The 14,763-nt window shown below is 43.9% G+C and overlaps 1 protein-coding gene across 1 annotated transcript; it reads right to left on the bottom strand.

Moving 5' to 3' along the window:
* Positions 1–482: 482 nt before the first annotated feature.
* Positions 483–8,959, bottom strand: LOC131588594 (zinc finger protein 239-like). The gene is made up of 2 exons (XM_058857545.1): positions 8,871–8,959; positions 483–1,747 (listed from the first exon to the last, which is right to left on the bottom strand). The coding sequence occupies exon 2, from the start codon at positions 1,719–1,721 to the stop codon at positions 915–917; it is 807 nt and encodes a 268-aa protein (XP_058713528.1). The 5' UTR covers positions 1,722–1,747; positions 8,871–8,959; the 3' UTR covers positions 483–914.
* Positions 8,960–14,763: the final 5,804 nt, after the last annotated feature.

The raw sequence follows: 14,763 nt of genomic DNA, 5'->3' as shown, positions 1-14,763 counted from the left end.
CTGCTCTTCTGCCGCCTGCCCTGGAACTCCTGGCAATGGTCAGCAGTGTGTGCAGCACTCTGGGCACAGGGGGAGGGAGCCGGGCTGCTCCGCAGGCTCCAGCACAGGGCAGTGTCCTTCAGGCACGGCATTTCTGCCAGGGGAACCGAGCCCAGCGTGAGGCAGTGACAGCAAGTCAGGGCACATCTGCACGAGCCAGTGCCTCACACAGCTCTGGGACCAAGCGCCTGCAATCCTGGAGCTCTGCACTGAGCCAGAGCAAAGGTGTGAAATGCAGAGGGTTTTGCAGAAATATTCAGGGGCACCAGGCCAGCCTGCTTTGTGCTCTCTGGGGCACAGCAAGCACTGTGCAATGCAGCTCAGAGCTGCTGGCAGAGAGGGACTATGGGCATGTGCCTGAGGCTTGTTCTTGAGTAGTGATTTGGGAGGGAGCAGAAGGGTCTCAGTAGGTAATTTGTGTTTGCTTCATTAATTGCTAAATGAAAGACACAATGTGGCCTCACGCAGCAAGAGCACTTGCAGAACTTATTGACTATAAGTTTGTGTCAAATTCCAGAAAAGGAAGGAGAGGTGTTGATGTGTAACAAATAGGGCTCGTGAGTTCCATTAGCTTTAACAGTTTTCTGGGATTGAAAGTCAACAAATCTGCTCTCCCAAAGGAATTCCCACTATTGGTCTGTGTCTCGATGGATGTTCCTGCCCCGGTGTTCATCCAGGTGCCCACAGGGAGCCGTGAAGATGTGGAGCCTCCCAGCCAGGTGTCTTCCCAACACGGATCACCAGGACCACGGATCACCAGGGCTCTGCCCAACGGGGGTCACTGGGGATCATCCAACGCCGATCCTCCCATGGGGGATGGAGCTGGAGCAGCGCACGAAGCTCTTCCCACACTCGGGGCACTCGCAGGGCTTCCCTTACTGGTGCCTCTGTTGGTGTTGGGTCAAGTTAGATCTCTGTGAGAAGCTCTTCCCACACTCAGGACACTCGTAGGGCCTCTCCCCACTGTGGATGCGCCGGTGCCTGACAAAAGTGGAGTTGCGGTTGAAGCTCTTCCCGCAGTCAGGGCAGCGGAAGGGCCTCTCGTCTGTGTGAATCCGCTCATGTCTGATGAGAGTGGAGCTGCGCTGAAACCTCTTCCCACACTCGGGACACTCGTAGGGCCTCTCCCCAGTGTGGATGAGCTGGTGTTTTCTCAGCTCACAGCTCCATCCAAAGCTCTTCCCACATTTCAAGCAGGTGTAGGGCCATTCCCCTGTGTGGCTCCTCTGGTGATTCCTCAGGTTGGAGCTGTACCTGAACCTCTTCCCACATTCCCCACACTCGTAGGGCTTTTCCCCAGTGTGGATGCTCTGGTGTGTCCTTAGGTTGGAGCTGCAGCTGAACCTATCCCCACATTCCCCACACTCGTAGGGGTTTTCCCCAGTGTGGATCATTTGGTGCCGCATGAGGCTGTAGCTGTGGCTGAAGCTCTTCCCACATTCCCCACACTCGTAGGGCATTTCCCCAGTGTGGATCACCTGGTGTCGGATCAGGTGGGAGCTCTTTCTGAAGCCCTTCCCACATTCCAAACACTTGTGGGACTTCTCCCCCTGCACTGAGCTCCGCCTGGATCTCCGGCCGCCCTCCTGGCACTGGTGGGATCTTTCCTCCTTGCAGCTCCCTGGACTGGGTTTGCAGACCCTCCTCGTGTGGGATCTCTGGGGCTTTTCCTCCTCTTCCATCTGGCAACGATGTGGGAATGAAAATCCTGGCTTGGGGAAAAAACAAGAGGAGAGCGCCTTGGGGTGAGGATTCCTCCTTGCCCAAGTTCATCTCAGAAAGTCACTGGGCATCTTGAGTCTGTAAGAATCTCTAAAACACCAAGATTCAGCCCAAACATCCTCCAAACATCAAGATGTTACTATGGAGTTAAATGTTTATGAAAATGTTTCTTAAAATCATGTAGAGGTAGGCCACAAGAATGTTTGGTATCAGGGATGGTCTAGCAAGCTGAAATGTTTACGGTAACGGGAACTGGTACTTGGGGTCTCCAAGATACCCACCCAGAGATAAGATTCGTACATATTTGTACAAGGATGAGCTAACTCTCATGAAGCAATATAGATAAAGTTAATGAAGCAAAATTAATGAAGCAATATTGATAAGGTTGTTACAGTGATTACTGCTACAGCTGAAATTGTAGAAATACGTGCACTTTGGACAAAGACGATGGAGCTAGATTTGGGTTGCTGATGCCCCTAGTTCCTGCACACTTCAGTAAAGCACCTGCACGTAATCAGTCTGTGATTATGTGTGTTCCTGAACACTGACATTTTGGTGACCCAGATGAGACCCTGTGAGTGCTGCTGAGTGAGCTCACGACCCGATCACACTCCAGCCGGCACCGAGGGATTCTCGGGGAGCCCATCCGGCCGCGACCGTCTCCGCCGCTCACAACGTCCCTCTGAGAGAGGTAAGGAGCTTTTCGCTCTGCTCTGGTGCCTGCCGAGAAGACACAGCCAAAGCTTTGCACGGTTGGGCTGGAGGAATTCCTGGTATTGCCCAGGCGCCGTCTGTCAGACAAGTGCAAAAGCGTTGCAGGTTGGGCAGCAGTGGTGTGTGGTGCACTGTAACTGTAACATGGAGAAGCTTAAAGGGATTTGAGGTGGCAATGCCCCTACACCATGTACTTCTCCTTTGGGGTGCTTATTAGCACATTGGAAACAGGGTAACTTTGGGCAAGATTTACGTAAAGTTGATTGATTATTGTAATACATGGTGGCCAGGATATGACCTGGACTGTGGGGAAAAGTGGCCGAGAAATGGATCTTTGCAGTACAACACCATTTTACAGTTGATGTTGTTCTGTAAGCCAGAGGGAAAGTCGGATGAATTTCCATATGTTAATTTCTTTTTCTATTTGTGAGACAAGCCAGAATGGCAGGCTGAGTGTGGACTGATGGCACTTAAGGCACGTGTGAGTGATAAATGTGAGCTTTGTGTAAAAGGAAAAAGTTGTTTAGAGCACCTGGCATTAAAAGAAAGTTTGCTTCAGGGGAAAGAGATGGATGTTGATTTACAAGTGGTTTCAGCAGAACCAAAAGAACCCGATTTTGTTTTGTCTACCTCCACTTCACCCAATCCTATTTCACCTAACCCTATCTCACCTAATCCCACTTCACCTTGCCCTCTTTATCCTCCTCTACTGCCTTCACCTGATCCTTCTTCTCCAAGAGATGATCAAAATCTAACCTTGATACAAGGAAATGTGAAAAATGCTGGGGAGGAAGATAGCAGTAGCGGGGGTGATGATAATAAATCAGCGACACCGGTATCCCATCGGACTCGGTCACAGCTTGCTCCGGTTCTGGGTAGAATGGGAAAAGATTTGGGCAGACAAAGGCAGACTGTGATTGCCCCCTTGAGACAAGGAGTAGGAGTAGAAGGGCTGGTGTTTGTGGAAGTTCCTTTTTCACCCACAGACTTGATAATTTGGAAACAATCAGCTGGAACTTAGAGAGAAAATCCTGATAAAGTAGCAGGGGTGGTAAAAATGATTATGAAAACTCAGATCCAGATTGGGATGATATACAAGTAATAGCGGAGAATTTAATGGACTCTACTGAGAAAGAGATGGTGCTTAGAGCAGCCAAGGAAAAGGTGAGAGAAGATCTCAGAACTGGGGTGGTGATGGCGACTTTAGATGAGAACTTTCCAACCGAGGATCCAGGGTGGGATCCCAATGCCTTTGGGGACATGTGGAGGCTGAAGAGGTATCAAGAGTGGCTCCAGACAGGGGTTTGGAATGCTGTACCTAAGGTTATGAATTGGTCTAAATTGTATGAGATAAGACAGGAAAAGAAAGAATCCCCTGCTGCATTTTTGGAAAGGCTTAAAGAGGCAGCAAGAAAGTATACAGATCTTCAACTAGAAACAGAACAAGCGAATGTTCAGCTTGCGTTCATTTTTCTTGGGCAGTCGCAGGATGATATTAGGAGAAAATTGCAGAAGTCAGAAGGAGAAGATTCAAGGAATTTGAATCAATTACTTGAAGTGGCTTGGAAAGTATACAATAACAGGGAAAAGGAAGCTAGTAAAAAGCAGCAGCAAAATCTTTTGGCAGTGATCCAAGGAAGAGAGAATCCAGGTTTCAGAGGACGAGGCAGAGGTGGTCATGGGCTGGGGAGGGGCGGACTTGGCATAGAACGAGGGGGATGGGTTTTGCCAAGATTGGGGTTAAATCAATGTGATTATTGTAGACAAGAGGGGCACTGAAAAAATGAATGCCCAAATTGGTCTAACCAGGGCAATCAGTTCAATCAGAATCAAGATGCTTCCAAATTAATGGTGCTGGGGGAGTACAGCAGCTGACTAGAATCGGAACAAAAACCAATACAAGAACCTTTAGTAACTATACAGTTGGGAGATAAAGAAGTAAAATTTCTGGTGGATACGGGGGCTACATATTCTGTGCTAAATGATCTAAAAGGGCAAACTGGAGACAAAACAGCAACAACTGTTGGAGCCACAGGGAAGGAGGAGAATTGACCATTCCTGCAACCCCTGGATTTGTGTTTTGGAAACAAAGTGTTAACACATGAATTTTTAGATATGCCTGAGTGTCCAATTCCACTTTGAGGATGAGATTTATTAGCAAAATTTGATGCAGTGATACCTTTTAAAAACAGGGAGCTTTTAATGAAAATACCTGAATCAAAGACAGGACAAATCTTAATGATAAAAGAAAAACCAGTCCCTACTATCCCTCGGGAAGTAGAGGATGCAGCAATTCCCTCTGTATGGGAAACAGACATACCAGGAAAATCTAAGCTGGCACAACCAGTACATGTAGAACGAAAAGAAGGAGCAAAAGCTGTCCAGGTTAAACAGTATCCCATAAAGCCAGAAGCACGGCAAGGAATAGTAAAGATTATTGAAAAGTTTTTGAAGTACCAAATTTTAGAAGAATGTGAATCAGAATTGAATACACCAATATTTCCAGTGAAGAAACCAAACGGTGAGTACAGACTAGTACAGGATTTGAGAGCAATAAATGGAATAACTAAAGATATTTACCCAGTGGTAGCTAATCCTTACACATTGTTGACATCTGTGAAAGGGAAATAGAAATGGTTTACTGTAAGTGATTTAAAGGATGCCTTTTTCTGCATATCCCTTGACAAAGAAAGTAGGAAACTGTTTGCCTTTGACTGGGAAAATCCAGACAATGGAAGGAAAACCCAGCTCACCTGGACACGACTCCCACAAGGATACAAGAACAGTCCAACACTATTTGGAAGCCAGCTGGTGAAGGAGCTGGAGATCTGGAACGAGAATGGGCAAGTACCATGAGAACAATACCTGCTGTTACAGTATGTTGATGATATACTGACAGCTACAGAAGAGAAAATAACCTGCATAAAGGTAACAATTGAAATTTTAAATCAGCTGGGAATGGGAGGATATAAGGTGTCTAAAGAAAAGGCACAAACTGCCTGGCAGACTGTGATTTACCTGGGATGTGAAATCTCACAAGGGCAATGTAAGCTGGGTACTAATCGTATTCAAGCTATTTGTGCTATTCCAGAACCCCAGAACATGCATGAGCTGTGAGTTTTCCTTGGGATGACTTCCCCCCGGGAGATGAAGTGTACATTAGAAGCTGGAAGGAAGAACCATTAAAAGAAAGGTGGAATGGACCCTATCAGGTACTGTTAACTACCTTGACAGCAGTCAAAGGAGCTGGACTGGATCCCTGCATACATTACACCAGAGTGAAGAAGGTTTCCCCTGCACTGTGGACTGCACAAACTGTAGGGCCAACAAAGCTGCAGATAAAGCGGGTTTGATTGTTTCAAATGTCTAGGTTGCTGGTGACTGTAATGGGGATTATTTTATGGCCTTTAGGGCCATCAGCTGGAATCAATGTTACCTTGGGATGTGAAATACAAAAGGATCAGCTGACAACTCTTCATTTTAGAATGAAGAGGGATGTGGGGGTGCAGCCAGAAACACAAGTGCTAAAAGTCTCTAATACTATTCAGGCAGAAAATGGGATGATTGCATTAATTAAAGATTTGGCCAACGTGCAAAACACCAGCAAAATAACTGCCTGTCTGCCAATACCAAAGGCAGCAGGAGACCAAATAAATTGGGGAATTATAACATCAAAATTTCCTGAAATACAAAAGAATAAAAATGAAAATGTGAGCTGTGTATTGCAAATAGATTACAAGTACCCAAATAAGACAGCGTTTGAAAATGCTGAGAAGCCAAAGTATTCATCTACATGGGATTGTCATGAAAATGGAGGAAAGTATGAACCAAAACTAGGCTGGGATGGGAGATCAGGGAATTATGGATGGTGTTATGAAAAGATAGCCAAGGTCATTGAAGACAAGATTCCAGTATCGAAGTGGAAGTGTGAAGGACAGGAAGGAAAAGATCGGGCTGAAGCTTGGGACAGTGCATGGTCAATGAGTGTGCTTCAGAAATTCCAATCTATGGCAGATAGCCCTTGGTGCATTAAGTGGGAAGGCTCTGAAAATGAAACAGATCCAGGGGTATGGAACAATGCAACCAGTAGTAGAATGGAGGCAGACAAAGTGAATTGGTGGGTATGGAACAAAGCTTATGACTGTACTTCTGATGATGAAGAAATAAAACAAATGCCACTGCTAGTGGTAGCTCTGCAAATTGGATGTGCCTGCAGAGGAATCAAACATAAACAAGGGGAAATAAATGACAAGACAGGACAAGTGATCCAAAAGGTAATATGGAGCACAAGTACAATTCAGAGTCCAGGCCAATTTGGATAGGCAGCAAGCAATGGCACCTGGACAACACATCTGCCTGTAGGTGAAAAAGTAAAAGAGATTACTTTAGGCCTCCCCACCTTATGCCCAATTTGGAAAAGGTCCCCATTCAAGGGAGAGCATGAACTTCTGCAAATAATGACGAGACAAGAAGTTCAGGAAAACAAAATTGAAGATAAAGAAAGATGGCAGCAACCCTCCAGTAGTGTAAAATTTAAGTGGGCTCTGGAATCCTTGTTTGGTCCAATAGCAAATTATAACAATAGAAAGATGTTGTACAAACTTACAGGTCAGGTAGAAAGAGATTGGCAAGAGTTACCAAAGAGGAATTTAGAGAGCTAAATGTACAATTACAAGCCACAACTAAAATGACCCTGCAAAACAGATTGGCTTTAGATATGTTATTGTTGAAAGAACACGGAGTATGCAGGTACCTAAAAGGACAAATTGATCACTGCTGCATCCACATCCCAAATGGAACTGCAAATGTAGAACATGACATTAATCAATTAAAACAAACAGAACATGAAGCACAGAAAGAGCAGGAAGATCTCACCACAAGTTGGGTAGATAAAAGTTTTGAGGCGTAAGGATGGAATGTGAGCTCTTGGATCAAATCTATTTTTGAGAGACTGATAATCCTACTAATTGTGTTCTTAGCAATCTGGTTAATCTGTGCAGTTCTGAAAGGAGAGATAAAGAAAAGAGTATCCTGGAACCAGAAGATAATAAAGGCACTGACACGGGACAGAGATCCACATCCACATTTGTCATCTCCAAGTCCTCCAGAGTGTAACAACGCTTACGACAACTGTGGATTCGAAGATGAACATCAAGTATAAACTCAGAAAAAGGACTGTATATAGTGAAAGCATTACACTTATTATAGTAAAGTGAAATACTTTCAAAGAGATGAAATATGTTACTATGGGGTTAAATGTTTCTGAAAATGTTTCTTAAAATCTTGTAGAGGTAGGCCACAAGAATGCTTGGTATTAGGGATGGTCTAGCAAGCTGCAATGTTTACGGTAATGGGAACTGGTACTTGGGGTCTCCAAGATACCCACCCAGAGATAAGATTCGGACATGTTCGTGCAAGGATGAGCTAACTCTCATGAAGCAATATAGATAAAGTTAATCAACCAATATTAATGAAGCAATATTGATAAGGTTGTTACAGTGATTATTGCTACAGCTAAAATTATAGAAATATGTGCACTTTGGACAAAGACAACGGAACTAGATTTGAGTTGCTGATACCCCTAGTTCACCCACGCTTCAATAAAGCACCTGCATATATTCAGTCTGTGATTCTGTGTGTTCCTGAACGCTAACAAAGACAGATCAAAAACTTCCAAAACACCAGAAATCTGATATCACCCCAAAATAGAAAGATTCTGCCCCCACAAAAAAACAAAACACCAACATTCAGCCCAATAAAGCTCAGAAACTCCAAGATTCAGCCCCGTGAAAATCGTCCATCTCCCTGCCCGGGCACTCGCTGCATGGGGGGGTGAGGGGGGCAATGAGGCCGGGCCGGAGCAGGGGGTGCCTGAGAGAGGCCCCGAGCCCGGGGGAAGCCCCTGCAGAGCCATGGAAGTGGCTCCTGGCCGGACTCGGGGATCCCCCTGGCGATCCCCGCTGGAGCAGCCTGCTCCTGAGGGACTCTGGCCCCTGGCAGGGACCCCAGGCTGCAGCAGGACAAGGATTCCTGTCCCTCAGGGGGAGGCACTGACATCACCTGACTGTGACCCCCATCCCTGTGCCTCTGGGCGGGGAGGGGGACGGAGAGGGGCACAAAGTTAAGCCCGGGAAGGAGGGACAGCTGGGGGGAAGATGGATTTCCGGAGGAATTACTTTGCTTCTCGTTTTCTTGTTCTGACATGTTGGATAATAAATTCAATTAATTTCCCCAAGTCAGGTGTGCTGTGCCCGTGACCAAGGACTGAACTGTCCCCACCCTCATCCAGACCCCCGAGCCTTTCCTTGTGTGTTCTGCTCCCCGCCCGGGACAGGAAGGAGAGTCACAGAGTTTTGGCCTCGCTCCGGCATAGCCCTGCTCCATCCCGGACTCACCCCCAGCTCGCAGCGCCCTCAGCTCCCGGGCACCCCGAGCTCCCGGCGCTTCAGCGCAGCGGCGCTTCCTTGGCCTCCTGCCCGGGCCGGGCCCAGCGCCGGGGCCGCTCCTCAGCCCAGGCTAACGAGAAATGGCGGAGCTCAGCCCAAGGCAGGCGAGGCCGTGCCGTGTGCAGAGCCCGCCGCTGGCTGCCATTGGCTGCTTCTGCCGTCACTCGTGGCTCTGGCGCGCGCTGATTGGGCAGAGCGGGGACAAGCCCGGCCCCGCTGGCGCCCCCAGGGCGGCCGTGGGGCAGGAGAGCCGCCATTGCCGGAGCGTCTGTGCGGGCCCGGCAGCGGCGGCAGCAGCGGCCGGAGCCCGGTGAGGCGGCGGCGGAGCTCGGAGGCGGCCCCGGCCATCGCAGGTGGGAGCCGCGCTCGGTTCTGCGGGGCTCGGGGCTCGCTGCGGGCCCGGGAGGTTGTGTAATAAATGGAATTGATTCATGCTGACTAAATTGTAACTATTCGGAATGTTATTATTAGAAGCAACCAATGGAATCAGTGTTATAAGGCAGATGTACCCCTTTGCAGATGTTACATGTTAAAATTTAGGTACAGGATGTAGTTTAGAAGATAAGTGATGTCTCATGACCAAAACGGCCTTGAGATGGACAAAATTAAAACCACTTTAAGCATTGGGCCTAAAAATCAGTAAATATCAGACTAATTAGTAGAGTAACATAACACAACGCTTAGTACGCACACACAAACCTGTAAGGTAATCCAAAGGACAATGAGGAAGAGGAGAAGCCTTCACCAAAAGACCCCCAAAAGAAGACTGAAGACCCCCTAACAACAAATGATGCATGTGCCTTGAAGGAAAGTGACGTAAAGTCAAAAAAATCGGAAATAGGAGGAAACATACGAGAAACATTAATGAATATGTGTAAGCACACAGTATATAAGTTTAGCTTGAAGTGCTTTGTTCTGTACGTGAGGTGGAGTGAGAAGCCCCCCCCCGTACCCCGGTCAGTTTTGCTTATGCCTTAACCATTTGTAACCACTGGCCAATTGTATTCACACATATATATGTATATATATATATATATATATATATATATATATATATATATATAATTGTATCTTTCTTACTAAATTGTATTCTTTTACTAAATTGTATTCTTTTATTATTTTGTATCCAATTTATTAAAGTATATTATCAATTAATTAGATTGATTGTTTGGAAATTTGAAAGTCATTTATAACAATTTGGTGCCAAAACCCAGGAACTCCGATCTAGGGGAGGAACGGCTAATGATGGGAAGGAGCTCCCCACCAATTTTTCAAGGTGGTGCCAAGGTTAGATCGTGCTCCCTTGGAAATAGAAGTTCCACTTAGGATAAAGCATAAGCAGAAGAAGCTGGCTGTAGGAAGCGTGCAGAAGAGCTCCCGTAGAGTGCCGGCCAGAGATAAAGGTGCCTGTAAAACGTCTTGTGCACAAGAAGCGCTGGGCAAACGGAGTGTGTGAGTCCCACGGGGCTGGGCAGGGGGGAGCTGTGTGCCTGTGTGTGTGTGTGCAGTGGCTGAGACGGGGCTGGGCAGCCCGGACCCACAAAGGGAGTGCAGACCTCCGGCCGTACCGCGTTTTCGGCTCTCCGCGAGGAGACCGGCCGGGAAAGGAGGGAAGGGAAAGAGAAGAACGAGTGAAAATCCCCGGCAGGGACGGGAGGGAGAGTCCCAATCTTAAAACCCACGGGAAAGTCCTCGGGGAGAAGGGAGTGATCTGATCGCTGAGTGAAGTGACTCAGGAGGAGAGTGATCGAGTCAGGTTCAACTTCCTTTAAAAAGAGAAAATAGTTGGGAACTTTAGTACGTAGCCAAGAGGGATTGGGAAGAGAAGTAGCCAGAAATGAGCAGTCAAAGAGGGGTAAAAGAAATTGAGAAAGAGAGGAAATTAGACAGGAAGCGAGTAGTTGGCAAAAGACGGGATAGAGCAACAGAGTAATATTGAGGGAGGGGGGAAGTTGAAGCACGGAGTGAGTGAGGGGGATCAAGATTCTCCTGGTACCGGAGATTTCTTGCTTGGTTGCTGCCAGAGATGGGTTCAAGGGACAGTAAGTCCTTGAACCCAGGGGCTGCGAATTATAAGGGGAATTCGCAGGAGCCCGCAATATCTGAGAACCGTGAGGGGGTTTCTCAGGAGGGGAGCATTCCTCAGGACAGTCCACTGAGGATGATGTTATGATTTTGGGATACAAGGGAATCCCGGAGAGGAAAAACAAGCAGAAAATGATTAATTATTGTATGTTTAAATAGACAAAGAAAATGATCTGAAAATATAATTTGAATTGGCCAAAGTTTGGATTGTTTAAAGATTGGATTTGTTAAGCTTTAAATCAGTATGTAAATTCAAAAGAACCTTTTTATCAAGAAGAGAGCGACTATGCTACCCTGCAGCTTCCCCGGGGTGGGGGGAAAGATAAAATTATTACTAAAACACAAGAAAGCAAGAGTTATCTGTTGTATCCTTTACAAACTAATAAGTAGCAGAAAAAAAAAAAAAAAAAAAAAAGGTAAAACTGTTCCTTCATCTAAAGATATTTTGCTGGAAATAGAAACAGCAGCACTACCTAAATCCCATTTAACTGAAAAGGGTGAAGTGCTGGCTGTGCCAAGTGAACTCTAACATATAACACAACTGACCATTTGTTACAACCTGGCATTAATTTGGTTTGGTTTATTATATTTAGACATTCAAAAGACAAATTCTGCCTTGCTTAGAGTCTGTGAAGCACAAACACATTTTATGAATATATAGTATCTAAATGGTGTGTTACAGTTGTGTTATGTGCATTATAAGTGTTAAAAACATGTAGCACAGGTTTTTTTCACAGAACCTTAAATTTTCGTATTTTTAAAATATGTTTGTTTTTCAATATTTTGTATAGTAAATATAAATGGTTTTGACTAAATGTTTTATTTATTTAACAGCAAAAAATGTGCTAAAAGAACCCCCTGTTAATTAAAGTTTTATTAATAAATTGCTAACTGAAGTTGTGGAAAAAGTAACTTTTATTGTAGTTGGCACATCTCTGAAGCTTCAGTAGTTTAAATTAAAAGAAAAAAAATATAACTGACTAAGAGAGAGAGAGAGAGGTAAGACAGTGCTGTGAAATCTGTGCCATCCTTGAAATAAGCAGAGTTGAAGTGGCTCATAGGAACCTTATGAGGCCAAGCAAGGGTAGCAGTGAGACCAAACGTGTCAGTGACCAGACCCCAGGGTATAAACTTTGCTACCAAGAAGAGCGGCACCTCGGCCCTTGGCTGCAGCCCAAGGGGCCTTGAGGAAGGTAGAGAGTGAAAACTCCTGAGGATTATTTTCACTGTGTTCATTAAGATACCCTTGGCAACTGGCCAAAACCATAAAGCAGGATGGGACAGAATGAAAAGAATAAGAAAGAAACAAGCGATATTAAAACAAGCAGTACAAAAGCAAACAATGAGCAAACAAACTATGCAAAAACAAAATCACAATAATTCTGATCCATGTGACAAATGCAAACAAATGTGACAAATACAAAAACAAGATAAAATCTGTGTTTGTGGCACATCCATATGTTAATGCTGCCTGTTACAATCACTGTAATTTTATAAAAGTATAAAAAAATCTCAGGGAAAGAATTAGACAAAATGAATAAGTAGTGTGAACAGTTGAAACAGCAGTATAGCAACTGAGATTGGCCAACCTTAACTAAAATATTTTTGTAAGTTAAATGCAAGAAGTAGTTACAGAACTAAAATTATTTAAATGTTAAATTTGTGAAAGACTTAAAATAGCTAAAAAATAGCTGTGGGAAAGTGAGAGTCTAGCTCCAGACCAATTTTTAAAATGAAATCTTACTCAAACTTCCAAGACATTAAAATGACCTGGAAGATAAATTTTGAATCATCAAATAATTAAAACAGTTTGTATCAGATAACAATACTAAAACCTGGCCACCAAAAACTCCTGCTGGATATTAGAGAATGACAAAAAGAAACTAATTGTAGGATAACCATGTTGATTTGTGCTGGTATAAAAGTTCTGGAGCTAACCCTTACCAATCCATAAGTGACCTAAAATTCTATTTGGAACAACCAGGTACAACAAGTAACAAATGGAAAGCCCCTGATGGAATATATTAAAATTGTGAGTAAAGAGCATACAGTGAATTACCTCAAAAGTGAAAAAGAACCTGTATCTTAAGAGTTATATGACCCTCCTTCTTCGTTATACCGAGGTCCAGGAGCAATATATTAAGAACACCACTTTATGAAACATTAAAGAACAATAAAAGGGACTTGAACCTTGACTTTCCAAAAGCAAGAAGAAACCAGAAATGAAGACAAATGGCCTGCAGAGAGATGACCCAGCCACTTGAGCTGCAGATGGATCTTAGAGATATAGAACCCAAATCTATCTATTGAATCAGTTCATAAAGCTGCAGACAGTAGTTAAAGTTGTTTCAAACCACACCTCTACTGCCCTAAAGCTGCTGGCCAAGCAACATTCACAAATGTGAGCATTTGTTTATGAAAACAGAATTGCCCTGGACTATTTGTTAGCTGAAGAAGGGGGAGTTTGTAGAAAGTTTAACAAATCTGAGTGTTGTATAAAGATAAATGATTATAGAAGAGCCATCACAAAAATTGCTAAAGATATATATACCAGTTCAAAAATAGAATTTTATTTTGAAGACTGATTAGTGAGATAACCTAAGAAGTACTTAGTGGAAAAAGTTAAAATTTATGGCATAATGTTTTATATTAAGATTATTGTTTCCATTTTGTATAATTTCATGCCTGATTAGACTAATCCATTCAGTAATTCAAGGAATACTGAACGAAAAGAAACTATAATAGCTCAAAAAAAAAGTTAACTAAATTTGAAAGAGAGTGCAAAAAGCTTGATACAGCATGAAAAATGTTAAAAAATTAGAAATGAAAATAAAGTAAATGCAAGAAATTAAATTATGGAGAAGATAAAAAAATAAGATCCAAGTTTATGTTTTTTTTTAAAAAAAGGCATGAATAAATGTAATCAAAAGGAGAAATGGGGTATTAAAATAAATGGAATTGATTCGTGCTGACTAAATTGTAACTATTCGGAAAGTTATTATTAGAAGCAACCAAAAGAATCAGTGTTACAAGGCAGATGTACCCCTTTGCAGATGTTACATGTTAAAATTGAGGTACAGGATGTAGTTTAGAAGATAAGTGATGTCTCAAGACCAAAACGTCCTTGAGATGGACAAAATTAGAACACCTTTAGGCATTGGGCCTAAAAATCAGTAAATATCAGACTAATGAGTAGAGTAACATAACACAACGCTTAGTACGCACACACAAACCTGTAAGGTTATCCAAAGGACAATGAGGAAGAGGAGAAGCCTTCACCAAAAGACCCCCAAAAGAAGACTGAAGACCCCCTAACAACAAGTGAAGCATGTGCCGTGAAGAAAAGTGACGTAAAGTCAGAAAAATTTGAAATAGGAGGAAATTTACAGGAAGCATTAATGAATATGTATAAGCATACACTATATCAGTTTAGCTTGAAGTGCTTTGCTCTGTACATGAGGCAGGGTGAGGAAGCCGTACCCCGGTCGGTTTTGCTTATGCTTTAATCATACTTAATTATTGGCAAATTATAGATATAAATTGTAATTTTTTGCTAAATGATATTCTTTTACCAAACTGCATTCTTTTATTATATCAAATTACTATTCAATTTACTAAATTGTATTCATTTTTAATTAAACTACCATTAACCCAAGGGACCTAGCTGTCAAAATTGTAATTTCATTGATAACAACCGGAGAGGCGGCGGCGGAGCTCGGAGGCGGCCCCGGCCATCGCAGGTGGGAGCCGCGCTCGG

Source organism: Poecile atricapillus, chromosome 26, assembly GCF_030490865.1.
Source record: "Poecile atricapillus isolate bPoeAtr1 chromosome 26, bPoeAtr1.hap1, whole genome shotgun sequence".
NCBI classification, from domain to species: Eukaryota; Metazoa; Chordata; class Aves; order Passeriformes; family Paridae; genus Poecile; species Poecile atricapillus.
This window is presented reverse-complemented; position numbering and strand designations above follow the sequence as displayed.